The sequence below is a fragment of the Carcharhinus amblyrhynchos genome, unplaced genomic scaffold (assembly GCF_965287045.1).
Source record: "Carcharhinus amblyrhynchos unplaced genomic scaffold, sCarAmb.v2.hapA chromosome_321, whole genome shotgun sequence".
Lineage (NCBI taxonomy): Eukaryota > Metazoa > Chordata > Chondrichthyes > Carcharhiniformes > Carcharhinidae > Carcharhinus > Carcharhinus amblyrhynchos.
This window is the reverse complement of record NW_027650061.1, coordinates 33,930-61,478: the sequence shown is the minus strand read 5'-3', so window position 1 is coordinate 61,478 and position 27,549 is coordinate 33,930. Positions and strand designations below refer to the sequence as shown.

The window sequence follows — 27,549 nt, the reverse complement described above, 5'->3', positions numbered from 1 at the left end:
GATTAGGAGCAGTCAGCACAGATTTGTGCATGGGAGATCATGCCTTACAAATCTGTTAGAGTTCTTTGATGAAGTGACTGGGAAGGTTGATGAGGGTAGGGTGGTAGATGTAGTCTATATGGACTTCAATAAGGCCTTTGTTCTGGAAGGTTAGATCATATGGAATCCAGGGAGAGCTGGCAAACTGGATTTACAATTGGCTTGATGATAGGGAGCAGAGGGTAATGGAAGGATGCTTGTCGGACTGGAGACCTGTGATTAGTGGTGTGCCTCAGGGGTCAGTACTGGGCCCATTGCTGTTTGTTATCTATATCAATGATTTGGATGAGATTGTACAAGGCATGATCAATAAATTTGCAGATGACGCTAAAATAGGTGGTATTGTAAGCAGTGAGGAAGGTTATAAAAATTGCAGCGAGATTTTGATTAGCTGGGGAAGTGGGCCGAGAGATGGCAAACGGAGTTTAATACAGATAAGCGTGAGGAGTTACATTTTGGAAAGTCAAATCGAGGTAGGACTTTCATGGTGAATGGTAGGATGTCAGGGAGTCCTAAGCTTTTCTTAGGAAAAGTTGCGTAAAGGTGGAGTCATAGGTAGATAGGGCACGCTGGCCTTCATCGGTCAGGGCATTGAGTAGATAGGGCACGCTGGCCTTCATCGGTCAGGGCATTGAGTAGATAGGGCATGCTGGCCTTCATGGGTAGTGCATTAGAAAACTTTAGATTGGCTAGGAGGGAGTTGAAGAGCTAAGAAGGGCTAAAAGAGGACATGAGAAGACTTTGGCTGATAGGGTTAAGGAGAATCCTAAGGCGTTCCATAGGTATGTCAAGAACAGAAGGTTGGTTAGGGCAAGATTAAGGCCAGTTATAGACAGCAGAGGGAAGTTATGTGTGGAACCGGAGGAGATTGGAGAGGCATTGAACCAATATTTCTCTTCGGTGTTCACACAGGGGGACATGGATATAGCTGAGGAGGACACTGGGTTGCAGGGGAGTAGAATTGACAGTGTTGCAGTTGATAAGGAGGATGTGCTAGATATTCTGGAGGGTCTGAAAATAGATAAGTCCCCTGGTCCGGATGGGATTTACCCCAGGATTCTCTGGGAGGCAAGAGAAGTGATTGCAGAGCCTCTGGCTCTGATCTTCAGGTCGTCGTTGGCCTCTGGTATAGTACCGGAAGATTGGAGGTTAGCGAATGTTGTCCCATTGTTTAAGAAGGGGAACAGAGACTTCCCCGGGAATTATAGACCGGTGAGTCTCACTTCCGTTATGGGCAAGGTTTTAGAAAAAATTATTAGGGATAGGATTTATAGTTATTTGGAGAGTAATGAGTTGATTGGAGATAGTCAGCATGGTTTTGTGGCGGGTAGGTCGTGCCTTACTAACCTTATCGAGTTTTTTGAGAAAGTGACCAAAGAGGTGGATGGGGGTAAGGCAGTGGACGTGGTGTATATGGATTTTAGTAAGGCGTTTGATAAGGTTCACCATGGTAGGCTTCTGCAGAAAATGCAGATGTATGGGATTGGGGGTGATCTAGGGAATTGGATCAGGAATTGGCTAGCGGATAGGAGACAGAGGGTGGTGGTTGATGGTAAATATTCATCATGGAGTTCGGTTACGAGTGGTGTGCCTCAGGGATCTGTTTTGGGGCCACTGCTGTTTGTAATTTTTATTAATGATCTGGATGAGGGTATAGTTGGGTGGATTAGTAAATTTGCTGATGACACCAAAGTCGGAGGTGTGGTAGATTGTGAGGAAGGGTGTCATAGTTTGCAGGAAGACTTAGACAGGTTGCAGAGCTGGGCCGAGAGGTGGCGGATGGAGTTTAATGCGGAGAAGTGTGAGGTAATTCACTTTGGTAGGAATAACAGATGTGTCGAGTATAGGGCTAACGGGAGGACTTTGAATAGTGTGGAGGAGCAGAGGGATCTAGGTGTATGTGTACATAGATCCCTGAAAGTTGGGAGTCAAGTAGATAAGGTTGTTAAGAAGGCATACGGTGTCTTGGCGTTTATTGGTAGGGGGATTGAATTTAGGAGTCGCAGCGTTATGTTGCAACTGTACACAACTCTGGTGCGACCGCACTTGGAGTACTGTGTGCAGTTCTGGTCCCCACATTATAGGAAGGATGTGGAGGCTTTGGAGAGGGTGCAGAGGAGGTTTACCAGGATGTTGCCTGGTATGGAGGGGAGGTCCTATGAGGAGAGGCTGAGGGATTTGGGGTTGTTTTCGCTAGAAAGAAGGCGGCTAAGAGGGGATCTTATTGAAACATATAAGTTGATTAGAGGTTTAGATAGGGTGGATAGTGATGGCCTTTTTCCTCGGATGGAGAAAGCTAGCACGAGGGGGCATGGCTTTAAATTAAGGGGTGGTAGTTATAGGACGGATGTCAGGGGTAGGTTCTTTACCCAGAGGGTGGTGAGGGATTGGAATTCCCTGCCTGCTGCAGTTGTAAATGCGCCTAGTTTGGGGGCGTTTAAGAGATCCGTGGATAGGTTTATGGACGAAAAGGGATTGGTTTAGGTTAGTGGGTCATCGTTTTGTAACTGGTCGGCACAACATCGTGGGCCGAAGGGCCTGTTCTGCGCTGTAATGTTCTATGTTCTATGTTCATCGGTCAGGGCATTGAGTAGATAGGGCACGCTGGCCTTCATCGGTCAGGGCATTGAGTAGATAGGGCACGCTGGCCTTCATCGGTCAGGGCATTGAGTAGATAGGGCACGCTGGCCTTCATCGGTCAGGGCATTGAGTAGATAGGGCACGCTGGCCTTCATCGGTCAGGGCATTGAGTAGATAGGGCACGCTGGCCTTCATCAGTCAGGGCATTGAGTAGATAGGGCACGCTGGCCTTCATCAGTCAGGGCATTGAGTAGATAGGGCACGCTGGCCTTCATCAGTCAGGGCATTGAGTAGATAGGGCACGCTGGCCTTCATCAGTCAGGGCATTGAGTAGATAGGGCACGCTGGCCTTCATCAGTCAGGGCATTGAGTATAGAATTTGGGAAGTTATGTTGCAGTTATACAGGATGTGGGTGAGGCCACACCTGGAGTATTGTGTTCAGTTTTGGTCGCCTTGCTGTAGGAAAGATGTTATTAAACTGAAGAGAGTGCGGAAGAGATTTACAAAGGTGTTGCCAGGAATCAAAGGACTGAGTTATACGGAGAGATTGGACAGACTAGCACTTTTTTCTTTGGCGCGTAGGAGACTGAGGGGTGATCTTATAGAGGTGTATAAGATCATGAGAGGCATGGAGAGGGTGAATGCACTCAGTCTTTTTCCCTGGGTTGGGGAATGGAGAACTAGAGGGTATAGGTTTAAGTGAAGAGGGGAAAGAATGAATGGGGATCTGGGGGGTAGCTTTTTCACACAGACGATGGTACATGTGTGAAATGAGCTATTGCAGGAAGTGGTTGAGACAGGGACATTGACAACATTTAAAAGGCTTGTGGACAGATACATGGATAGGAAAGGTTTAGAGGGATATGGGTCAAATGTAGGCAGGGGGTTAGATTAGATGGGCTTTCTGGTCAACATGGACCAGTTTGGGCCGAACGGCCTGTCTCTGTGCCGTAGAGTCTATGATTCTGTGAAATGCCTGCCATTGGCTGTCTACTGCTTTTCCTTTCAGTAATGTTTCCCAGCCCACCATGGCCAGTTCATGCCTTACATCATCACAGTTCCCTTTACTGAGATTCAGGACCCTGGTCTCAGAATCAACTACATCACTGTCCGTCTCGACGAAGAATTCTACCATATTATGGTCACTCGTCCCCAAAGGTTCTCTCTCAACTAGATTGCCAACTCATCCTTTCGCATTGCACAATACCCAGTCCAAGATGGTCTGCTCCTTATTAGTTCCTCAACGTATTGCTCCAGAAAACCATCCTGTGTACACTCCCCAAATTCCTCCTCTATTAAACATAGAACATTACAGCACAGTACAGGCCCTTCGGCCCTCAATGTACTGCTCTAGAAAGCCATCCCGTGTACACTCCCCAAATTCCTCCTCTATTGTACTGTGACTAATTTCACTCTCCCAGTCTGTATGTAGATTAAAGTTGTCCATAGTCATGAATGTTCCTGTAATACATCACTGATTTCCCATTGAATGCTTTTCTCAATATTACCACTGTGATATAGTGGAAGCTGATTCCACCCCCCCCGCCCTCTGAGAATTAACACTAAAACACCCCCAGAGGAATCCCTCGCTCTCGGATCTGTAAGAAGTGTGTGCAAAGTGGTGTGAGCTGCTCTTCAGCACCCCCCAGTGGTTAAATACAAAATAACTCCCTGACACTCACTCTAAAATCAACACCTAACAATTTATTTATCTAACCTAACTGTGAGCAAATTAACTAAACTGTTCACAAACCAATAAAAACATGGTTCTAATCAAGTTCTGTTCCAATAAATACAATTCCCACTCCGTAACAAAATAGATTGTAAATTACAACCATGTTTTGAGTCTTCTGGAATATTCTGGGTTTCTCTGTTGATTCTTCTGTCTGGAACCTCTTTCTCCTTCAGTACCTTTGCCATCTACAGGAAGCTTTCTCTAAAACACAGATGAAGCTATGAGAGCCAGTGATTCTCTCTCTCCAGGCACTGTGAACTCTGACAGGGGATAGTTGCTCTAACTCTTTGTCCCACTGCCCCCTTCTTTTCTGCCTGTGATAACAGATCAGTATTTCTCACAATAGGATTGGTTCTGCGTTGTCAAAAACATCAGATTTAAATTTAATATGTTCTTGGTATCTAAGTGCCTGATTTAAATTGACTTGCTAAATTTAAGAGCCTGTTGCCTTGGTAACGCTGCCGCTTGACCCTTTGATGCTAATGTTTCAGTCTGGGCACTCTGTGTACTTACATTTTAACACTCTAAGCACAGAGAAAACACCACTTTTTAAAGGGACCACGCAATGCTGTCCCCCCACCCCAGCATTTTATAATTTTATCATTCGTACAAACACCAGATGCTTACATCCTGCCTCCCAATCTAAAATTACTCCACCCATCTTGCAGCTGAGTTGCAGGAGTATGTACCGTGTACCTGGTGGATGGTGTTCTCACGTGAGATGATCCAGCATGTCTTGCAGAGGCGGACATGGTGAACAATCACTGAAACAACTATATGATGACATCAACAAGTTCCATCCCACCATCAGACTCACCATGGACTATTCTCCGGAATCAGTTACATTCTTGGACACACACATCTCCATCAAGGACGGTCACCTCAGCTCCTCACTGTACCGCAAGCCCACGGATAACCTCACGATGCTCCACTTCTCCAGCTTCCACCCTAAACACGTTAAAGAAGTCCCCTACAGACAAGCCCGTCGTATACATTGGGTCTGCTCAGATGAGGAGGATCACGACAGACACCTCCAGACGCTGAAAGACACCCTCATAAGAACAGGATATGGCGCTCGACTCATCGATCGACAGTTCTGACGCGCCACAGCGAAAAACCGCACCAACCTCCTCAGGAGACAAACACGGGACACAGTGGACAGAGTACCCTTCATCGTCCGGTCCTTCCCTAGAGCAGAGAAGCTACGACATCTTCTCTGGAGTCTTCAACATATAAGAACATAAGAAATAGGAGCAGGAGTAGGCCATCTAGCCCTTCAAGCCTGTCCCGCCATTCAATAAGATCATGGCTGATCTGTCGTGGCTCAGTTCCACATTCCCGTCCTCTCCCCATAACCCTTAATCCCCTCTCTTATCAAAAACCCATCAACCCGCGTCTTAAAAATATTTAGCGAGGCAGCCTCCACCACTTCAACGGGCAGAGAATTCCAGAGATTCACCACCCTTTGAGTGAAGAAGTTCCTCCTCAACTCTGTTCTAAACCACCCCCCCTTTATCTTGAGGCTGTGCCCCCTAGTCCTACTGTCCTTTCTGAGCGGGAAGAGTCTCTCCACCTCTATCCTATCCATCCCATTCATCATCTTATACGTCTCAATGAGATCTCCCCTCATTCTTCTAAACTCTAACGAGTACAAGCCTAATTTATTCAGCCTCTCCTCATGGCTCAACCCCCTCAACCCCAGCATCAGCCTAGTAAACCTCCTCTGCACTCCCTCCAAGGCCAAAATATCCTTGCGTAAGTACAGCGCCCAAAACTGCACACAGTACTCCAGCTGCGGCCTCACCAATGCCCTATACAGCTGCAGCAAGACCTCCCTACTTTTATATTCAATCCCCCTCGCTATGAAGGCCAGCATCCCATTCGCCTTCCTGACCACCTGCTGCACCTGCAAGCTGGGTTTTTGCGACTCATGCACAAGGACCCCGAGGTCCCTCTGCACCGTCGCCTGCTGCAGTTTTTCGCCACGTAAGTAATAATCCTTCCTACCATTATTCCTACCAAAGTGGACCACCTCACACTTGCCAACATTAAATTCCATTTGCCATTTCCTGGCCCATTCGCCCAGCCTATCTAGATCCTTCTGCAGACTCTCCACACCTGCCGCACAATTTGCCGTTCCACCAATCTTGGTGTCATCAGCAAATTTCGACACCATACACTCGGTTCCCTCCTCCAGATCATCTATATAAATGGTAAATAGCTGAGGCCCCAGCACCGACCCCTGGGGCACTCCACTAGTCACCATCCGCCAATCCGAATAGCACCCATTGACCCCCACTCTCTGCCTCCTATTTGACAACCAATCCTCTATCCACGCTAACACCCTACCCCCAACTCCATGTCCCCTGACCTTCTGCAATAACCTCTTGTGAGGTACCTTGTCAAAGGCCTTCTGAAAATCAAGAAAGACCACATCCACCAGCTCTCCTCTATTCACCGCCCGAGACACATCCTCATAGAACTCCAGTAAATTCATCAGACACGACTTCCCCTTAACGAAACCGTGCTGCGCCTGCTCTATCAAGCAATTCCTCTCAAGATGCCTCGCTATTTCCTCCTTGATGACGGATTCTAACATTTTACCTACAACAGACGTTAAACTAACCGGCCTATAATTCCCTGCCTTTTGCCTGGCACCCTTCTTAAACAACAGCGTAACATTAGCCGTTTTCCAATCTTCCGGCACTTCCCTGGAATCCAGCGATGTCTGGAAAATAACCACCAAGGCATCCAGTATCACCTCCGCCATTTCTTTCAGAACCCTCGGATGCATTCCATCCGGTCCTGGCGACTTGTCCACAATCAGCCCCTCCAGTCTGTCGAGCACCTCCTCTCTAGTAACAATAATGTCATTAAGACCCTCCAGTCCTACCACCTTTCCATCGCTAACACCCGGCAAATTATTCACGTCCTCCTCCGTGAAGACAGACACAAAAAAGTTATTCAAGACCTCAGCCATATCCCCATCCCCTACCACTAAGTCCCCCTTCTCATCCTCTAAGGGTCCAACGTTGACCCTAGCCAGCCTCTTCCTTTTTATATATTTATAAAAACTCTTGGGAAAGGCAAATTGTGCGGAGGGTGTGGAGAGTCTGCAGAAGGATCTAGATAGGCTGGGCGAATGGGCCAGGAAATGGCAAATGGAATTTAATGTTGGCAAGTGTGAGGTGGTCCACTTTGGTAGGAAGAATGGTAGGAAGGACTATTACTTACGTGGCGAAAAACTGCAGCAGGCGACGGTGCAGAGGGACCTCGGGGTCCTTGTGCATGAGTCGCAAAAACCCAGCTTGCAGGTGCAGCAGGTGGTCAGGAAGGCGAATGGGATGCTGGCCTTCATAGCGAGGGGGATTGAATATAAAAGTAGGGAGGTCTTGCTGCAGCTGTATAGGGCATTGGTGAGGCCGCAGCTGGAGTACTGTGTGCAGTTTTGGGCGCCGCACCTGCGCAAGGATATTTTGGCCCTGGAGGGAGTGCAGAGGAGGTTTACTAGGCTGATACCGGAGTTGAGGGGATTGAGCTATGAGGAGAGGCTGAATAAACTAGGCTTGTACTCGTTAGAGTTTAGAAGAATGAGGGGAGATCTCATTGAGACGTATAAGATGATGAATGGGATGGATAGGATAGAGGTGGAGAGACTCTTCCCGCTCAAAAAAGACAGTAGGACTAGAGGGCACAGCCTCAAGATAAAGGGGAGGCGGTTTAGAACGGAGTTGAGGAGGAACTTCTTCACTCAAAGGGTGGTGAATCTCTGGAATTCTCTGCCCGTTGAAGTGGTGGAGGCTGCCTCGCTAAATATTTTTAAGAAGCGGGTTGATGGGTTCTTGATAAGAGAGGGGATTAAGGGTTATGGGGAGAGGGCGGGAAAGTGGAACTGAGCCACAACAGATCAGCCATGATCTTATTGAATGGCGGGGCAGGCTCGAAGGGCTAGATGGCCTACTCCTGCTCCTATTTCTTATGTTCTTATGTTCTTATGTTCTTTTTTATATTAAGCGCTAGCCCAGCTTCATAGTTTCTCCTACCCTTCTTTATCAACTTCTTTGTCAATCTTTGTTGACATTTAAACCTCTCTCAATCCTCTTCTCGCCCACTACTCTTAGCTACTCTAAACGCCTCCGCTTTTAATTTAACACTTTCCTTCACCTCCTTCGTTATCCACGGCTTATTACCTCTCCTCCTACGGTCCTTTTTGACCATCGGAATAAATTTCCGCAGAGCACCAAGAAAGATCTCCTTAAAGATCCTCCACTGCTCCTCAGCAGACCTACCTTCCAACGCGCTCCCCCAGTCCACATTCGCCAATTCCTCTCTCATCCTACCATACTCCCCTCTATTCGAACAAAGGACACGTGTCCGGGAACCCACTTTCTCCTCCTCCATCTGCACCAGAAACTCCACCATACAATGATCACTCTCCCCAAGAGGATCCTTCACCGCAAGGTCCCTAATTCTACCCGACATATCATTGATGAAGATGAATATCTCGCCAGGGCCATCCCCACACCCCCATTTCTTGCCTTCAAACAACCACGTAACCTCAAACAGACCATTGTTCACAGCAAACTACCCAGCCTTCAGGAGAACAGTGACCACAATACCACGCAACCCTGCCACAGCAACCTCTGTAAGACATGCTGGATCATCGACACGGCTGCCATCATCTCACGTGAGAATACCATCCACCAGGTACACGGTAAATACTCTTGCAACTCGGCCAACGTTGTCTACCTGATACGCTGCAGGAAAGGATGTCCCGAGGCATGGTACATTGGGGAGACCATGCAGACACTACGACAACGGATGAATGAACATCACTCGACAATCACCAGGCAAGACTGTTCCCTTCCTGTTGGTGAACACTTCAGTGCTCACGGGCATTCGGTCTCTGATCTTCGGGTAAACGTTCTCCAAGGCGGCCTTCACGACACACGACAGCGCAGAGTCGCTGAGCAGAGACTGATAGCCAAGTTCCGCACACATGAGGACGGTCTCAACAGGGATCTTGGGTTCATGTCACACTATCTGTAACCCCCATGACTTGCCTGGGTTTGCAAAACCTCACTTACTGTACTGTCTGGAGACAATACACATCTCTTTAACCTGTGATCAGTGCTCCTTCCATTCACATTGTCTGCACTTGATTAGCTGTAAAGACTCGCATTCTAATCAGTATTCTGTAAACTGCGTGTGTCTTTATATGCCCTGTTTGTGATCAGACCCCCCAATCACCTGACAAAGGAGCAGCGCTCCGAAAGCTAGCGGCATTTATTACCAAATAAATCAATTGGACTTTAACCTGGTGGGAGACTTCTTACTGTGTTTACCCCAGTCCAACGCTGGCATAGAACACAGAACATAGAACATAGAACATTACAGCGCAGAACAGGCCCTTCGGCCCACGATGTTGCGCCGACCAGTTAAAAAACAATGACCCACTAACCTAAACCAATCCCTTTTCATCCATAAACCTATCCACGGATCTCTTAAACGCCCCCAAACTAGGCGCATTTACAACTGCAGCAGGCAGGGCATTCCAATCCCTCACCACCCTCTGGGTAAAGAACCTACCCCTGACATCCGTCCTATAACTACCACCCCTTAATTTAAAGCCATGCCCCCTCGTGCTAGCTTTCTCCATCCGAGGAAAAAGGCTATCACTATCCACCCTATCTAAACCTCTAATTATCTTACATGTTTTAATAAGGTCCCCTCTTAGCCGCCTTCTTTCTAGCGAAAACAACCCCAAATCCCTCAGCCTCTCCTCATAGGACCTCCCCTCCATACCAGGCAACATCCTGGTAAACCTCCTCTGCACCCTCTCCAAAGCCTCCACATCCTTCCTGTAATGTGGGGACCAGAACTGCACACAGTACTCCAAGTGCGGCCGCACCAGAGTTGTGTACAGTTGCAACATGATGCTGCGACTCCTAAATTCAATCCCCCTACCAATAAACGCCAAGACACCGTATGCCTTCTTAACAACCTTATCTACTTGATTCCCAACTTTCAGGGATCTATGTACACATACACCTAGATCCCTCTGTTCATCCACACTATTCAAAGTCCTCCCGTTAGCCTTATACTCGACACATCTGTTATTCCTACCAAAGTGAATTACCTCACACTTCTCCGCATTAAACTCCATCCGCCACCTCTCGGCCCAGCTCTGCAACCTGTCTAAGTCTCCCTTGCAAACTATGACACCCTTCCTCACAATCTACCACATCTCCGACTTTGGTGTCATCAGCAAATTTACTAATCCACCCAACTATACCCTCATCCAGATCATTAATAAAAATTACAAACAGCAGTGGCCCCAAAACAGATCCCTGAGGCACACCACTCGTAACTGAACTCCATGACGAATACTTACCATCAACCACCACCCTCTGTCTCCTATCTGCTAGCCAATTCCTGATCCAATTTCCTAGACTACCCTCAATCCCATACATCTGCATTTTCTGCAGAAGCCTACCATGGTGAACCTTATCAAACGCCTTACTAAAATCCATATATACCACGTCAACTGCCTTACCCCTATCCACCTCTTTGGTCACTTTCTCAAAAAACTCAATAAGGTTAGTAAGGCACGACCTACCCGCTACAAAACCATGCTGACTATCTCCAATCAATTCATTACTCTCCAAATAACTATAAATCCTATCCCTAATAATTTTTTCTAAAACCTTGCCCACAACAGAAGTAAGACTCACCGGTCTATAATTCCCGGGGAAGTCTCTGTTCCCCTTCTTAAACAATGGGACAACATTCGCTATCCTCCAATCTTCCGGTACTATACCAGAGACCAACATCTCCACATCCTGTCACTGGGCCAGTGGGATTCCCCCTGCTGCTCTCCCTTTTATTCCCACTGCACTTTCAATTTGCTGACAAGATTGTTTATAACATCTCTCTCTGTCTCCCTCTCTCTCTCTCTGTCTCCCTCTGTCTGTCTCCCTCCGTCTGTCTGTCTCTCTCTCTGTTTGTCTCTCTCTCACTCATCATGCTGTCCACTTGTTTTACTCTCTCTCTGTCTCTCTCTCTCTTTCTCTCTCTCTGTCTCTGTCTCTCTCTTTTTCTCTCTCTGTCTCTGTCTCTCTCTTTTTCTCTCTCTGTCTCTCTCTCTGTCTGTCTCTCTCTCTCTGTCTGTCTCTCTCTCTCTGTCTGTCTCTCTCTCTCATCATGCTGTCCACTCGTTTTACTCTCTCTCTCCCTTTTCCCTCACACTCTGTTATGTTATAAATGTGAGCAGTGTGTGTGTGATTTGGGTTCGTTCCGCAGTGAGATCCCACGGGGAATCTGGAAACTAACCTGTGGTGTTTTTTAACATGAATGAAGTGGACTTGTCGGAAATTCCACACACGTTTCTGACTGACACCAGGCAGCTGAAGTTAGCAAAATCCCGAGGCCTCAGATCCTTCAACTTCAGAACTTTTGTTTCTCCCTGATGATAGAACACAAACTTTACTCCATCTTGTTGCTGTGTGGGCTCAGGGTCCACTGCACTGCACATAAAACATTTACAATTAAATACAGTTATATTTGCAAACAGTATGCGTAATAATTACAAATTAGCAGGAAAGTAACTGTCATAGGGCCATAAGACATAGGAGCAGAATGAGACCACTCGGCCCATCGAGTCTGCTTCACCATTCAATCATGGCTGATATTTTTCTCATCCCCGTTCTCCTGCCTTTTCCTCCTCCCCCGTCTATACTTGCTCCCCAGCACCTTAAACCTGTGTTCTCTCGTAGTGACCATTTCAGCCCTGGGAAATAGCCTCCGAGAATCCACCCTATCTATTCCTCTCAACATTTTATAAACCTCTATCAGGTCGCCTCTCAACCTTCGTCTCTCCAGGGAGAAGAGTCCCAGCTCCCTCAACCTATCTTCATAAGGCATGCCTCCCAATCCAGGCAACATCCTTGTAAATCTCCTCTGCACCCTCTCAATAGCTTCCACATCCTTCCTGTAGTGAGGTGACCAGAACTGTGCACAGTACTCCAAGTGGGGTCTGACAAGGGTCTTATAAAGTTGCAGCATTACCTCCCGACTCCTAAACTCAATCCCTCGATTAATGAAGGCCAGTACACCATACGCCTTCTTGACCACCTCCTCCACCTGCGAGGCTAATTTGAGCGTCCTTTGAACTTGGATCCCAAGAACCTTCTGATCTTCCACACTGCCAAGAGTCCTACCATTAATATTATATTCAGCTATTGTATTTGACCTGCCAAAATGAACCACTTCACATTTACCTGGGGTGAACTCCATTTGCCACTTCTCCACCCAGTCTTGCATCCTATCAATATGTATAAAAAGCCACGGGATTTTCCTTAATCCTGCTGGCCAATGCTTTCTCATGACCCCTTTTAGCCCTCCTTACTCCTTGCTTAAGTTTCTTTCTACTTTCCTTGTATTCCACACTTGCTTCCTGTGTTCCCAGCCTCCTAACTTTGACAAATGCTTCCTTTTTCTCGTTGACGAGGCTCACAATATCTCACGTTATCCAGGGTTCCCAAAACTTGCCATCCTTATCCTTCATCCTGACAGGAATGTGCCAGTCCTGAATCCCGATCAACTTTCACTTGAAAGCCTCCCACATGCCAGATGTTGATTTGCCCTCAAACATCTGCCCCCAATCTCCATTCTTCAGTTCCTGCCTAATATTGTTGTAATTTTGAAGGATGAGAGGGGATCTGATCGAGATATATAACATTCTAAAAGGGTTTGATAAACTGAATGTTGGCCAAAAGTTTCCTCTTGAGGGACAATCTGGAACAGGAGGTCACAGGGATCGGTCGAGAGGCTTACTTGGATCTGAGACTATCCCTCGTTTCCCTTGGAAACCATGGGTTCGCCACATTTGCAGTTTTAGTTTTGTGCCAGACAGGAATAACCGGTTGTTGCAGCATCCTCAGAATTACAGATGTTTGTTTTTTTTTAACACGTGTCCCTCATTTCCTGTTTAATTTTGGAGAGATCACTGGAGGTTATTGTGGGAATCCAGCTGCAGACTTTCCATTAGGATGGAAATGTGTAAATCAGGGAATGGAAGCGGATACGGTAGTGAGTTTTAAGGGGAGTCTTGACAAGTACATGAATGGGATGGGAATAGAGGATATGGTCCCTGGAAGGGTAGGGGGTTTTAGTTCAGTCGGGGCAGCACGGTCGGTGCAGGCTTGGAGGGGCCGAAGGGCCTGTTCCTGTGCTGGAATTTTCTTTGCTCTTTGTGTGTGAATTCAGACAGAAAGGCTGTCACTGTTTAAAGGGGATACATCATCCTTCATCCCTCACTTCCTTAGGGAAGGGAGACAGCAGGAGAGGATTTGATGAGAATTGGAGCTCCTTGTTCTGTGAAAGGACACTTTGCAGACTTTAATCATGATTTTTTGAATTGAAAGGTGAGTTGTTAAGGGAAAGTCCAGTTATTATTAGAGTTACATGGAGAGAAACTATTGTCAGGACCCCCTCTCTCAGAACCAGAATAGATCTCTGAGCCAACTTGTGAAGTCTCTCTGCTTTCCAGAGTCCCGTCAGTGATATCCTCTGAGGAAACACTCACTGCTGTCTCCATGCTATCTGGAGATGGACATGATGTGGATATGCTGGCGTTGGACGGGGGTAAACACAGTAAAAACTCTCCATTCACCTGAAGAAGAGGGAATCCCCTCGAAAGCTAGTGAGTTTACTATCAAATAAATTGGTTGGACTAAAATCTGGTGTTGTCAGACTTTTTACTATCTGGAGATGGTCCAATGACCAGCCAGAAAGCATGGAATGTCTCTCTTTCACAACTTTCTGAGTCGACAGGCGAGTTTGGGAGAGTTACAAGGTCAAGGTCTGACATAACTTTCTTTTTATAACTCTACTTTCTCACATCTGTCTTTCACTCCCATTCATTTCTCAAGGGAACTAAACACAACAAATAAAACACAATTTGAAAAGATCATTTCCCATGTTTTCACTTTAACTTGAATCATCAAAACCAATTTCCACTTGGAATATAGTGTTCAATTCTGGTCGCCACATTACCAGAAGGATGTGGAAGCTTTGGAGAGGGCACAGAAAAGATTTACCAGGATGTTGCCTGGTATGGAGGACATTAGCTCTGAGGAGAGGTTGGAGAAACTTGGTTTGTTCTCACTGGAGCGACGGAGGTTGAGGGGAGACCTGATAGAAGTCTACAAGATCATGAGGGGCATGGACAGAGTGGATAGTCAGAAGCTTTTTCCCAGGGTGGAAGAGTCAATTACTCAGGGGCACAGGTTTAAGGTGCGAGGGGCAAGGTTTAAAGGAGATGTATGAGGCAGATTTTTTACACAGAGGGGGGTGGGTGCCTGGAACTCACTGCCGGGGGGAGGGAGTGGAAGCGGATACGGTAGTGAGTTTTAAGGGGCGTCTTGACAAATCCATGAATAGGATGGGAATAGAGGGATACGGTCTCCGGAAGGGTAGGGGGTTTTAGTTCAGTCGGGGCAGCACGGTCGGTGCAGGCTTGCAGGGGCCGAAGGGCCTGTTCCTGCGCTGGAATTTTCTTTGTCCGTCTTTGTTGTTCTAAACTCCAGTGAGTGGAAGCCCAAACTGTTTAATCTCTCCTCAAACGTCAACCCCTTCATCCCCGGAATCAATCTGGTGAAGCTCCTCTGAACTGCCTCCAATGCCCCACACCCTTCCTCAAATAAAGAGACCCAAACTGGACACAATGCTCCCAATGTGGTCTCACCAACACCCTGTACAATCGCAACAACGTAAAAAGTCTGACAACACCAGGTTTTAGTCCAACCTATTTATTTGATAATATTCTCACAAGCTTTCGAGGGGTTACTCTCTTCGTCAGGTGAATGGAGAGTTCTGGCCTCAGACAGAGCATATAAAGCACCGACAGTTTAGAGATTACAACAAAACACGTCTACTTTTATACTCCAGTTCCTCTGCAATAAATACCAACATCTCATTGGCCTTTTTATTACGTGCTGCACCTGCATACTGACCTTCTGCGATTCACAGACACCCAGATCCCCCTGCCCGAACACGGACGCCCAGATCCCCCTGCCCCGAACACGGACGCCCAGATCCCCCTGCCCCGAACACGGACGCCCAGCGGCGGGGGCCTAGGGGGTGTAAGGGGCGGGGGTGTGGGGACAGGGGCGGGGGTGTGGGGACGGGGGCAGAGGGGGAGGGGGGAGGGCGGAGGGGATGGGGGAGGGGCATAGTGGGCAGGGCAGGTGGGGCGGGGCAGTAGGGGGCGGGGCAGTAGGGGGTGGGGTCGGGGCAGTAGGGGAGTGGGGGTGGGGGGGGCGGGGCGGGAGTGGGGGTGGGGGGGCGGGGCAGTAGGGGGCGGGGCAGTAGGGGGTGGGGGCGGGGCAGTAGGGGAGTGGGGCAGTAGGCGGTGGGCAGTAGGGGGCGGAGGGTGGGGCAGTAGGGGAGTGGGGGTGGGGGGGGCGGGGCAGTAGGGGGGTGGGGCAGTAGGGGGTGGGGGCGGGGCAGTAGGGGAGTGGGGGTGGGGGGGCGGGGCAGTAGGGGGCGGGGCAGTAGGGGGTGGGGTCGGGGCAGTAGGGGAGTGGGGGTGGGGGGGCGGGGCAGTAGGGGGGTGGGGCAGTAGGCGGTGGGCAGTAGGGGGCGGAGGGTGGGGCAGTAGGGGAGTGGGGGTGGGGGGGCGGGGCAGTAGGGGGGTGGGGCAGTAGGCGGTGGGCAGTAGGGGGCGGAGGGTGGGGCAGTGGGTGGGCAGGTCAGTAGTAGGTAGAGGGGCGGGTCAGTAGTGGCTAGAGGGGTGGGGCAGAAGGGGGCGGGGCAGTAGGGGTGAGGGGTGGGGCAGCAGGGGTGGGGGGCGGGGCAGAAGGGGGCGGGGCAGTAGGGGTGGGGGGCGGGGCAGCAGGAGGCGGGGCGGGAATGTAGGGGGCGGGGCCGCGGTGCTGTGAACTCTGACCTGTGTGTAGAGAGGTTCATAGATGTCGACTCCCTCGTCCTGTTTCTGGGTGACCATCTGTGATCCCCGTTTCCAGCTGAAGTGAGCGGGAGGATTGGAGTTAACCGTACAACGCAGGAAGACTGTCCGCTCCCGATAATAATTCTCCCCCCGAACATCACTCACACTCTGGTGCACCGTCAGCAAGGGTTCATCCAGGTCTGCCAAAACACAGGGTAAATGTCAGGGGTCAACTCCACCCCTAGAGACAGGCCCCACCCCCTGGCAACCAGCTATGGCCACAGGGCGACGCCCCCCCCGCACTGACAGCCGCCCCCGATTCCAGGTTACCCGTCCCTGGCAACAGGACACACCCCCGATGACAGGTACCCCAAGCCCCGCCCCCTGAAGAGAAACCCCACCCCCTGGAGACAAGCCCCGCCCCTGAGAGACAGGCCCCGCCCCCTGTAGGCAGTGTGCGGTGGGGCGTGAGGGGGAACTGGGATGGATCCCAGTGGGAAAGCAGAGGCTGAGGGAAGGACAATCGGGGGAGGGGGAGGGGGAGGGGGAGCACACACTGGGGGGAGGGGGTGGGGAAGATGCGCACTGGGGGGAGTGGGGGGGACGCGCACTGGGGGGGAGGGGGATATGCACACACCGGGGTGGCGGAGGGGGGGAGGTGCACACTGGGGTGGGGTGGGGTGAGGGTACACACTGGGATGTGGGGGGGGAAGGCGGTACATGCTGGGGTGGGAAGGGGGGGCCACACACTGGGGCTGGGGGGAGATACATGCTGGGGTGGGGGTGGGGGCCACACACCGGGGTCAGGGGGTGGGGGGGGGAGAAGTACACACTGGGGTGGGTGGCACCTACCCTTGCAACTCCGGAATCAACCTAGTGAATCTCCGCTGCACCCCCTCCAGTTCCAGTATATCCTTTCCCAGGTAAGGAGACCAAAACTGTACACAGGATTGGCAGTGCTGTCAGTCTCTGTGCGAAACAGCCAGTGCTATCTAACTGTGTTCCCACTGGCAGTGTTGACAGTCTCTGTGTAACAGCCAGTGCTATCTAACTGTGTTCCCACTGGCAGTGTTGACAGTCTCTGTGTAACAGCCAGTGCTATCTAACTGTGTTCCCACTGGCAGTGTTGACAGTCTCTGTGTAACAGCCAGTGCTATCTAACTGTGTTCCCACTGGCAGTGTTGACAGTCTCTGTGTGAAACAGCCAGTGCTATCTAACTGTGTTCCCACTGGCAGTGCCGACAGTCTCTGTGTAACAGCCAGCACTAGCTAACTGTGGTCCCACTAGCAGTGCCGACAGTCTCTCTCTCTTTTACAGCCAGCGTTACCTAACTGTGGTTCCACTGGCAGTGCTGACACTCTGTGTAACAGCCAGTGATAGCTAACTGTGGCCCCACTAGCAGTGCCCACAGTCTGTGTAACAGCCAGTGCTAACTGTAGTCCACTGGCAATGCTGACAGTCTCTCTGTTTAACAGACAGTGCTATCAAACTGTGGTCTCACTGGCAGTGCTGACAGTGTCTGTGTAACACCAGTGTTATCTAACTGTGTTCCCACTGGCAGTGCTGACAGTTTCTCTCTGTAATGACCAGTGTTATCGAACTGTGGTCTCACTGGTAGCGCTGACAGACTCTCTCTGTAACAGCCAGTGCTATCTAACTGTGGTTCCACTGGCAGTGCTGACAGTCTCTGTGTCACAGCCAGTGCTATTTAACTGTGGTGCCAGTGGCAGTGCCAACAGCCTCTGTGTAACAACCAGTGGTATCTAAAAGTGGTCTCACTGGCAGTACCAACAGTCTCTCTCTGTAATAGTCAGTGCTACCTAACTGCAGTCTCAATGTGACTGCTGACAGTCTCTCTGTCTAACAGCCAGTGCTATCTAACTGCCTTCTCAGTGTCAGTGCTGATAGTCACTCTCTGTAATAGCCAGTACTATTTAACTTGGTATTACTGGCTGTGCCAACAGTCTCTGTGCAACAGCCAGTGCTATCTAACTGTAGTCTCACTGGCAACTCTGACAGTCTCTCTATGTAACAGCCGGTGCTATCTAACTGTGGTCTCACTGGCAGTACCGACAGTCTCTGTGCAACAGCCAGAGCTATTTAACTGTGGTCTCACTGGCAACTCTGACAGTCTCTCTATGTAACAGCCGGTGCTATCTAACTGTGGTCTCACTGGCAGTGCCGACAGTCTCTGTGCAACAGCCAGAGCTATCTAACTGTGGTCTCACTGGCATTGCTGACATTCTCTCTGTCAAACAGCCAGTGCTACCTAACAATTCTCTCAGTGACAGTGCTGACAGTGTAACACTGTGTAATAACCAGTGCTATCTAACTGTAGTTCCACTGGCAGTGCTGACATTCTCTCTCTTGTTCACTAAGGAGAGGGGCCATGTGTTTGAGGATGAGTGTGTGATACATCTCTAAACTGTCTGTGCTTTATATGCTCTGTCTGAGGCCAGAACTCTCCATTCACCTGACGAAGGGACTAACCCCGAAAGCTTGTGAGTATATTATCAAATAAATAGGTTGGACTAAAACCTGGTGTTGTCAGACTTTTTACTGTGTTTACGCCAGTCCAACGCCGGCATACCCACATCATGTATCATAGAAGACAGAGGGTGGTGGTCGAGGGAAAATTTTCAGACTGGAGGCCAGTTACCAGCGGTGTACCACAGGGGTCAGTCCTGGGTCCTCTGCTATTTGTGATTTTTATTAATGACTTGGAAGAGGGGGCTGAAGGGTGGGTCAGTAAATTTGCTGATGACACCAAGATTGGTGGAGTAGTGGATGAGGTGAAGGGCTCTTGCAGGCTGCAAAGAGACATTGATAGGATGCAGAGCTGGGCAGAAAAGTGGCAGATGGAGTTTAACCCTGATAAGTGCGAGGTGATTCATTTTGGTAGGACAAACTTGAATGTGGATTACAGGGTTAACAGCAGGGTTCTGAGGAATGTGGAGGAACAGAGAGATCTTGGGGTTCATATCCACAGATCTCTGAAGGTTGCCACTCAAGTGGATAGAGCCGTGAAGAAGGTTTATAGTGTGTTAGTGTTTATTAACAGGGGTTTTGAGTTTAAGAGCCGTGGGGTTATGCTGCAACTATACCGGATGTTGATGAGACCACGTTTGGAATATTGTGTTCCGTTCTGGTCACCTCACTATAAGAAGGATGTGGAAGTACTGGAGAGAGTGCAGAGGAGATTTACCAGGATGCTGCCTGGTTTGGAGGGTAGGTCTTATGAGGAAAGGCTGAGGGAGCTGGGGCTTTTCTCTTTGGAGCGGAGGAGGATGAGAGGCAACTTAATAGAGGTTTATAAGATGATGAGGGGGATAGATAGAGTGGACGTGCAGAGACTATTTCCTTGGGTGGATGTAGCTGTTACTAGGGGGCATAACTATAAGGTTCATGGTGGGAGATATAGGAGGGATGTCCGAGGTAGATTCTTTACTCAGAGAGTGGTTGGGGTGTGGAATAGACTGCCTGCTGTGATAGTGGAGTCAGACACTTTAGGAACTTTCAAGTGGTTATTGGATAGGCACATGGAGCACTCCAGAATGATAGGGAGTGGGATAGACTGATCTTGGGTTCGGACATGGCTTGGCACAACATTGAGGGCTGAAGGGCCTGTACTGTGCTGTAATGTTCTATGTTCTAACCTGAGTGCCAGCTTTCAGGGATCTATGCACATGGTCAACATGATGTTCTATGTTCTAAAAGCCAATGCTATCTAACTGTGGTCTCACTATTAGTGCTGACAGTCTCTCTCTGTAACAGCCAGTGCTATCTACTGTGGTCTCACTGGCAATGCCGACAGTCTCTGTGGAACAGCCAGGGCGATGTAATTGTGGTGCCAGTGGCAGTGCCAACAGTCTCTCTCTGTAACAACCAGTGCTACCTAACTGTGGTCTCACTGTCACTGCTGACAGTCTCTGTCTGACAACCAGTGCTATCTAACTGTGGTCCCACTGGCAACACCCACAGTTTCTGTGTAACAGACAGCGCTATCTAACTGTTGTCTCACTGGCCGTGCCGACAGTCTCTGTGTAACAGCCAGTACTATTTAACTGTGGTCCCACTGGCAGTGCTGTCAGTCTCTGTGTAACAGCCAGTGGTATTTAACTGTGGTTCCACTGGCAGTGCCGACAGTCTCTATGTAACAGCCAGTGCTGTCTAACAGTGGTCTCACTGGCAGTACCGACAGTCTCTGTGTAACAGCCAGCGCTGTCTAACAGTGGTCTCACTGGCAGTGCTGTCAGTTTCTGTGCGTAACAGCCAGTGATATTTAACTGTGGTTCCACTGGCAGTGCTCTCAGCCTGTGTAACAGCCAGTGCTGTCTAACAGTGGTCTCACTGGCAGTGCTGGTCTGTTCTCCTGCTCTCTGTGATCTGTGAAATGTAACTCTGAGACATTGAGAATGTTTGGGGTGGTGGAGATTGCTGGGGTTGATGTGGAATTTGCCAGTGTTGGGTGATTGAGGGCAGTAACTGAACCAAGTCCATCCAAAGGGTAGATGTAAAATATTCACATGCCAATTTCCCATCGTTCCAACTGTCAGCTCATACACACACCAGTCCTGAGCCTTCACACCATTTCCAAGGCTCCAGGCCAGCCCATAACTAAACCCAGCATCATTATTCCCCTGTGACCCCCACAGTCAAACCCCCACATCCAGCTGAGTGGCCCCATCACCCCACAGACTAACCCTCAGAACACATCCAATCCAACCCAGACCTCTGCGACCCCACGGCCTGACCTCACAGAAAGGCAAGCTACAAGCAAGAAGAGGCCATTTGACCCATTAAGCCTGCTGCACCTTTCCTTTTGAACACGGCTGATGATCCAATTCAATATCCTGATCCCTGCTTCCCCTCCATATCCCCCGATCCTTTTAGCCCCGAGAGTGAAATCTAATTTCTCCCTGAAATCAGACAATGTTTTGGCCTCGACTACTTTCTGTGGGAGTGAATTCCACAGATTATAATCAGCTTTCTATCCATCTCAAGGCATTCCCTGCAATCCCATGTGCTTTAAAGTTACACAGTAGTCTGCTGGGTGAGACCTTGTCATAAGCCTTCTGAAAGTCTAAATAAAGGTGGTGGTATTGGGGTTCTTGAGAAACATTAAGGTAGACAAGTCCCCAGGGCCTGATGAGATATACCCCAGAATACTGAGAGAGGCAAGGGAGGAAATTGCTGGGGTCTTGAGAGAAATCTTTATATCATCACTGGCTACAGGGGAGGTACACACAGTAAAAAGTCTGACAACACCAGACTTTTTACTGTGTTTACGCCAGTCCAACGCCGGCATACCCACATCATGACTACAGGGGAGGTCCCAGAGGACTGGAGAATAGCCAGTGTTGTTCCTTTGTTTAAGAAGGGTAGCAAGAATAATCCAGGGAATTACAGGTCAGTGAGCCTTACATCAATGGTGGGGAAATTATTGGAGAGGATTCATCGAGACAGGATTTATTCCCACTTGGAAATAAGTGGACATATTAGTGAGAGGCAACATGGTTTTGTGAAGGGGAGTCGTGTCTCACGAACTTGATCGAGTTTCTCGAGGAAGTGATGAAGATGATTGACGAGAGTAGGGCAGTGGTTATTGTCTACATGGACTTCAGTAAGGCCTTTGACAAGGTCCCTCATGGCAGACTGGTGCAGAAGGTGAAGTCGCATGGGATCAGAGGTGAGCTGGCAAGGTGGATACAGAACTGGCTCGGTCAAAGAAGACAGAGGGTAGCAGGGGAAGGGTGTGTTTCTGAATGGAGGGCTGTGACTAGTAGCATTCCTCGGGGATCAGTGCTGGGACCTTTGCACTTTGAATTATATATAAATGATTTGGAGGAAAATGTAACTGGTTTGATTAGTAAGTTTGCAGACGACACAAAGGTTGGTGGATTTGCGGGTAGTGATGAGGACCATCAGAGGATACAGCAGGATATAGATCAGTTGGAGACTTGGGCAGAGAGTTGGCAGATGGAGTTTAATCCGGACAAATGTGAGGTAATGTATTTTGGAAGGTCTAATACAGATAGGAAATATACAGTAAATGGCAGAACCCTTAAGAGTATTGATAGGCAGAGGGATCTGGGTGTACAGGTACATAGGTCACTGAAAGTGGCAATGCAGGTGGAGAAGGTAGTCGAGAAGGCATACGGCATGCTTGCCTTCATCGGCCAGGGTATTGAGTTTAAAAATTGGCAAGTCATGTTGCAGCTTTATAGAACCTTAGTTAGACTGCAGTTGGAATATAGTGTTCAATTCTGGTCGCCACACTACCAGAAGGATGTGGAGGCTTTGGAGAGGGTACAGAAAAGATTTACCAGGATGTTGCCTGGTATGGAGGGCATTAGCTCTGAGGAGAGGTTGGAGAAACTTGGTTTGTTCTCACTGAACAAAGCACAAAACAGAGAATGGTACAGCACAGGAAACAGGCCCTTCGGCCCTCCAAGCCTGTGCCGCTGATAAGAACATAAGAAATAGGAGCAGGAGAAGGCCATCTAGCCCTTCGAGCCTGCCCCGCCATTCAATAAGATCATGGCTGATCTGAAGTGGATCAGTTCCACTTTCCCGCTTTCTCCCCATAACCCTTAATTCCCTTGTCTATCAAAAACCTATCTACCCGTGACTTAAATATATTTAGCGAGGCAGCCTCCACCACTTCAACGGGCAGAGAATTCCAGAGATTCACCACCCTTTGAGTGAAGAAGTTCCTCCTCAACTCCGTTCTAAACAGTCCCCCCTTGAGGCTGTGCCCTCTAGTCCTACTATCCTTTCTAAGCAGGAAGAATCTCTCTACCTCTACCCTATCCATCCCTTTCATTATCTTATACGTCTCTATAAGATCCCCCCTCATCCTTCTAAACTCCAACGAGTGCAGATCCAGCCTATTTAGTCTCTCTTCATAGTCCAACCCCCTCATCTCTGGTATCAGCCTAGTGAACCTCCTCTGCACTCCCTCCAAGGCCAAAATATCCTTCCGCAAGTGTGGCGACCAAAACTGTACACAGTACTCCAGCTGCGGCCTCACTAGTGCCCTGTACAGTTGCAGCAAGATCTCCCTGCTTTTATATTCAATCCCCCTCGCTATGAAGGCCAGCATCCCATTCGCCTTCCTGACCACCTGCTGCACCTGCAGACTGGGTTTTTGCGACTCATGCGCAAGGACCCCGAGGTCCCTCTGCACCGTAGCATGCTGCAGCTTTTTGCCTTTTAAATAATAATCCCTCCTGCTATTATTTCTGCCAAAGTGGATAACCTCACACTTGCTAACATTATACTCCATCTGCCAGGTCCTCGCCCACTCACTCAGCCTATCCAGATCCTTCTGTAGACTTTCCACACCCTCCGCACAATTGGATCTCATTGGTCCAAGTAGACCATTCGTTTGTATCCCTCTATTCCCAGTCTGTTCATGTGGCTATCTAGATAAGTCTTAAACGATCTCAGCGTATCCGCCTCCACCACCTTGCTTGGCAGTGCATTCCAGGCCCCCACCACTCTCTGTGTAAAATACATACCCCTGACATCTGTGTTGAACCTTGTCCCCCTCACGTTGAACTGGAGCGACGGAGGGTGAGGGGAGACCTGATAGAAGTCTACAAGATCATGAGGGGCAGAGTGGATAGTCAGAAGCTTTTTCCCAGGGTGGAAGAGTCAATTACTCAGGGGCACAGGTTTAAGGTGTGAGGGACAAGTTTTAGAGGAGATGTACGAGGCAGATTTTTTACACAGAGGGGGGTGGGTGCCTGGAACTTGTTGCTGGGGGAGGGAGTGGAAGCGGATACGATAGTGAGTTTTAAGGGGCATCTTGACAAATCCATGAATAGGATGGGAATAGAGGGATATGGTCCCCGGAAGGGTAGGGGGTTTTAGTTCAGTCGGGGCAGCATGGTTGGTGCAGGCTTGGAGGAGCCGAAGGGCCTGTTCCTGTGCTGGAATTTTCTTTGTTCTAAACCACATCCACTGGTTGTCCTCGATCAATACTATTGGTTACATTCACAAAGAATTCCAATAGATCCCTCAAGCATGATTTCCCTTTTGTAAATCCTTGCTGACTGTCTGATTATCCCACTGCCTTCCAAATACTGAGTTATGAAATCCTTGATAATGGAGTAATTTCCCCAGTGCTGACGTTAGGCTCACTGGTCTCTTCTTTCTCTCTACTTCCCTTTTCCAATAGCGGACTTAACAGTCTGGTCTGTCAGAAAAACATCTGACTCCCCGTGACCCCCGCAGTCTGACCCCCCCATGACCCCCACAGTCTGACCCCCCCGTGACCCCCACAGTCTGACCCCCCCGTGACCCCCACAGTCTGACCCCCCCGTGACCCCCACAGTCTGACCCCCCGTGACCCCCACAGTCTGACCCCCCGTGACCCCCACAGTCTGACCCCCCTGTGACCTGCAGACTGGCGCCCCTGTGACCGCACAGTCTAAGAACATAAGAAATAGGAGCAGGAGTAGGCCATCTAGCCCTTCGAGCCTGCCCCACCGTTCAATAAGATCATGGCTGATCTGAAGTGGATCAGTTCCACTTTCCCGCTTTCTCCCCATAACCCTTAATTCCCCTGTTTATCAAAAACCTATCTACCCGTGACTTAAATATATTTAGCGAGGTAGCCTCCACCACTTCAACGGGCAGAGAATTCCAGAGATTCACCACCCTTTGAGTGAAGAAGTTCCTCCTCAGCTCCGATTTAAACTGCCTCCCCCTTATCTTGATGCTGTGCCCTCTAGTCCTGCTATCCTTTCTAAGCGGGAAGAATCTCTCTACCTCTACCCTACCCAGCACCTTCATTATCTTATATGTCTCTATAAGATCCCCCCCTCAGCCTTCTAAACTCTAATGAGTACAGGCCAAATCTATTCAATCTCTCCTCATAAGCTAACTCCCTCATCTCCAGTATCAGCCTAATGAACCTTCTCTGTACTGCCTCCAAGGCCAAAATATCCTTCCACAAGTGTGGCGACCAAAACTGCACATAGTACTCCAGCTGCGGCCTCACCAGTGCCCTGTACAGTTGCAGCAAGACCTCCCTGCTTTTATATTCTATCCCCCTCGCTATAAAGGCCAGCATCTCATTCGCCTTCTTGATCACCTGCTGCACCTGCAGACTGGGTTTTTGCGACTCATGCACAAGGACCCCCAGGTCCCTCTGCACCGTAGCATGCTGCAGCTTTTCGCCCTTTAAATAATAATCCCTCCTACTATTATTTCTACCAAAGTGGATAACCTCACACTTGCTAACATTATACTCCATCTGCCAGGTCCTCGCCCACTCGCTTAGCCTATCCAGATCCCTCTGCAGACTTTCCACACCCTCCATGCAATTTGCTTTTCCACTCATCTTCATGTCATCAGCAAATTTTGTCACCCTACACTCAGCCCCCTCCTCCAGATCGTCTATATAAATGGTAAACAGTTGAGGCCCCATCACCAATCCCTGCGGCACTCCACTAGTCACCAACCGCCAATCAGAATAGCACCCATTGATACCGACTCTCTGCTTCCTATTAGACAGCCAATCCTCTATCCACGCTAACACCTTACCCCCAACTCCGTGCACCGTAACCTTTTGCAGCAACCTTTTATGAGGCACCTTATAGAACGCCTTCTGGAAATCTAAAAACACCACATCCACCGGTTCCCCTCTGTCTACCGCACTAGTCACATCCTCAAAGAAATCCAATAAATTCGTCAAACACGACTTCCCATCTGCGAATCCGTGCTGCGTCTGCTCGATCAAACCATTCCTTTCTAGGTGCCTCGCTATTTCTTCTTTGATGACGGATTCTAGTATTTTTCCAACTACACATGTTAAACTAACCGGCCTATAATTCTCTGCCTTTTGTCTGCTACCTTTTTTAAACAGCGGCGTAACATTAGCCGTTTTCCAATCTTCCGGCACTTCCCTGGAATCCAGCGAATTTTGGTAAATAATCACTAAGGCATCCGCTATCACCTCTGCCATTTCCTTCAGAACCCTGGGATGCATTCCATCCGGTCCTGGGGACTTGTCCACCATCAGTCCCGCTAGTCTATGAAGCACTACCTCTCTAGTGACAGTAATCGCATTCAGGCCCTCAACTCCTACCATCCTTCTATTTTTAATATTCGGTAAGCTATTTGTGTCCTCCTCCGTGAAGACTGAGGCAAAAAACTTATTTAAGGTCTGAGCCATTTCCTTGTTACCCACCGCTAAATCCCCCCTCTCGTCCTCCAAGGGTCCAACATTCACTCTAGCCAGTCTCTTCTTTATATATTTGTAGTCTGACTCCCCTGTGACCCCACAGTCTGACCCCTGTGACCCACATTCTGATCCCTGTGACCCCACAGTTTGACCTCTGTGAGCCCACTGTTTGACTCCTGACCCCAGTTTGTCCCCTGCGACCCCACAGTCTGACCCTTGTGACCCCTGTGATCCCAGTCTGACCCCTGACCCCACAGTTTGACCCCTGTGACCCCACACTCTGACATCAGTGTGACCAGTTGAGTTTGCTGTGATCTGTGTGACCACACCCAGACCCCATGGACTAACTTCTCCTGTAATCCCACAAACTGACATCCCTATCACTTAATGGTCTGACCTCCCCGTGACCCCTCAGACTGACCTCCCCGTGACCCCTCAGACTGACCTCCCCGTGACTCCTCAGACTGACCTCCCCGTGACCCCTCAGACTGACCTCCCCGTGACTCCTCAGACTGAACTCCCCGTGACCCCTCAGACTGACCTCCCCGTGACCCCTCAGACTGACCTCCCCGTGACCCCTCAGACTGACCTCCCCGTGACCCCTCAGACTGACCTCCCCGTGACCCCTCAGACTGACCTCCCCGTGACCCCTCAGACTGACCTCCCCGTGACCCCTCAGACTGACCTCCCCGTGACCCCTCAGACTGACCTCCCCGTGACCCCTCAGACTGACCTCCCCGTGACCCCTCAGACTGACCTCCCCGTGACCCCTCAGACTGACCTCCCCGTGACCCCTCAGACTGACCTCCCCGTGACCCCTCAGACTGACCTCCCCGTGACCCCTCAGACTGACCTCCCCGTGACCCCTCAGACTGACCTCCCCGTGACCCCTCAGACTGACCTCCCCGTGACCCCTCAGACTGACCGCTCCCTGACCCCAGGGTCTGACCTCCCTCTGACCCCAGGGTCTGACCTCCCTCTGACCCCAGGGACTGACCTCCCTCTGACCCCTCGGTCTGACCGCTCTGTCTGAGCCCTGGGACAGTAA

At 49.6% G+C, this 27,549-nt stretch overlaps 1 protein-coding gene across 1 annotated transcript in view; it reads right to left on the bottom strand.

Annotated features, from left to right (window-relative positions):
- The window catches only part of LOC145339090 (MAM domain-containing glycosylphosphatidylinositol anchor protein 1-like), a 131,069-nt gene that overhangs the window by 71,699 nt on the left and 31,821 nt on the right, over positions 1-27,549 (bottom strand). The window contains exons 6-8 of the mRNA XM_080183520.1: positions 16,306-16,505; positions 15,371-15,490; positions 11,688-11,820 (exon numbers count right to left, since the gene is read on the bottom strand). Of these exons, the coding sequence (XP_080039646.1) occupies positions 11,688-11,820; positions 15,371-15,490; positions 16,306-16,505 (453 nt within the window). The remainder of the gene's footprint in view (positions 1-11,687; positions 11,821-15,370; positions 15,491-16,305; positions 16,506-27,549) is intronic.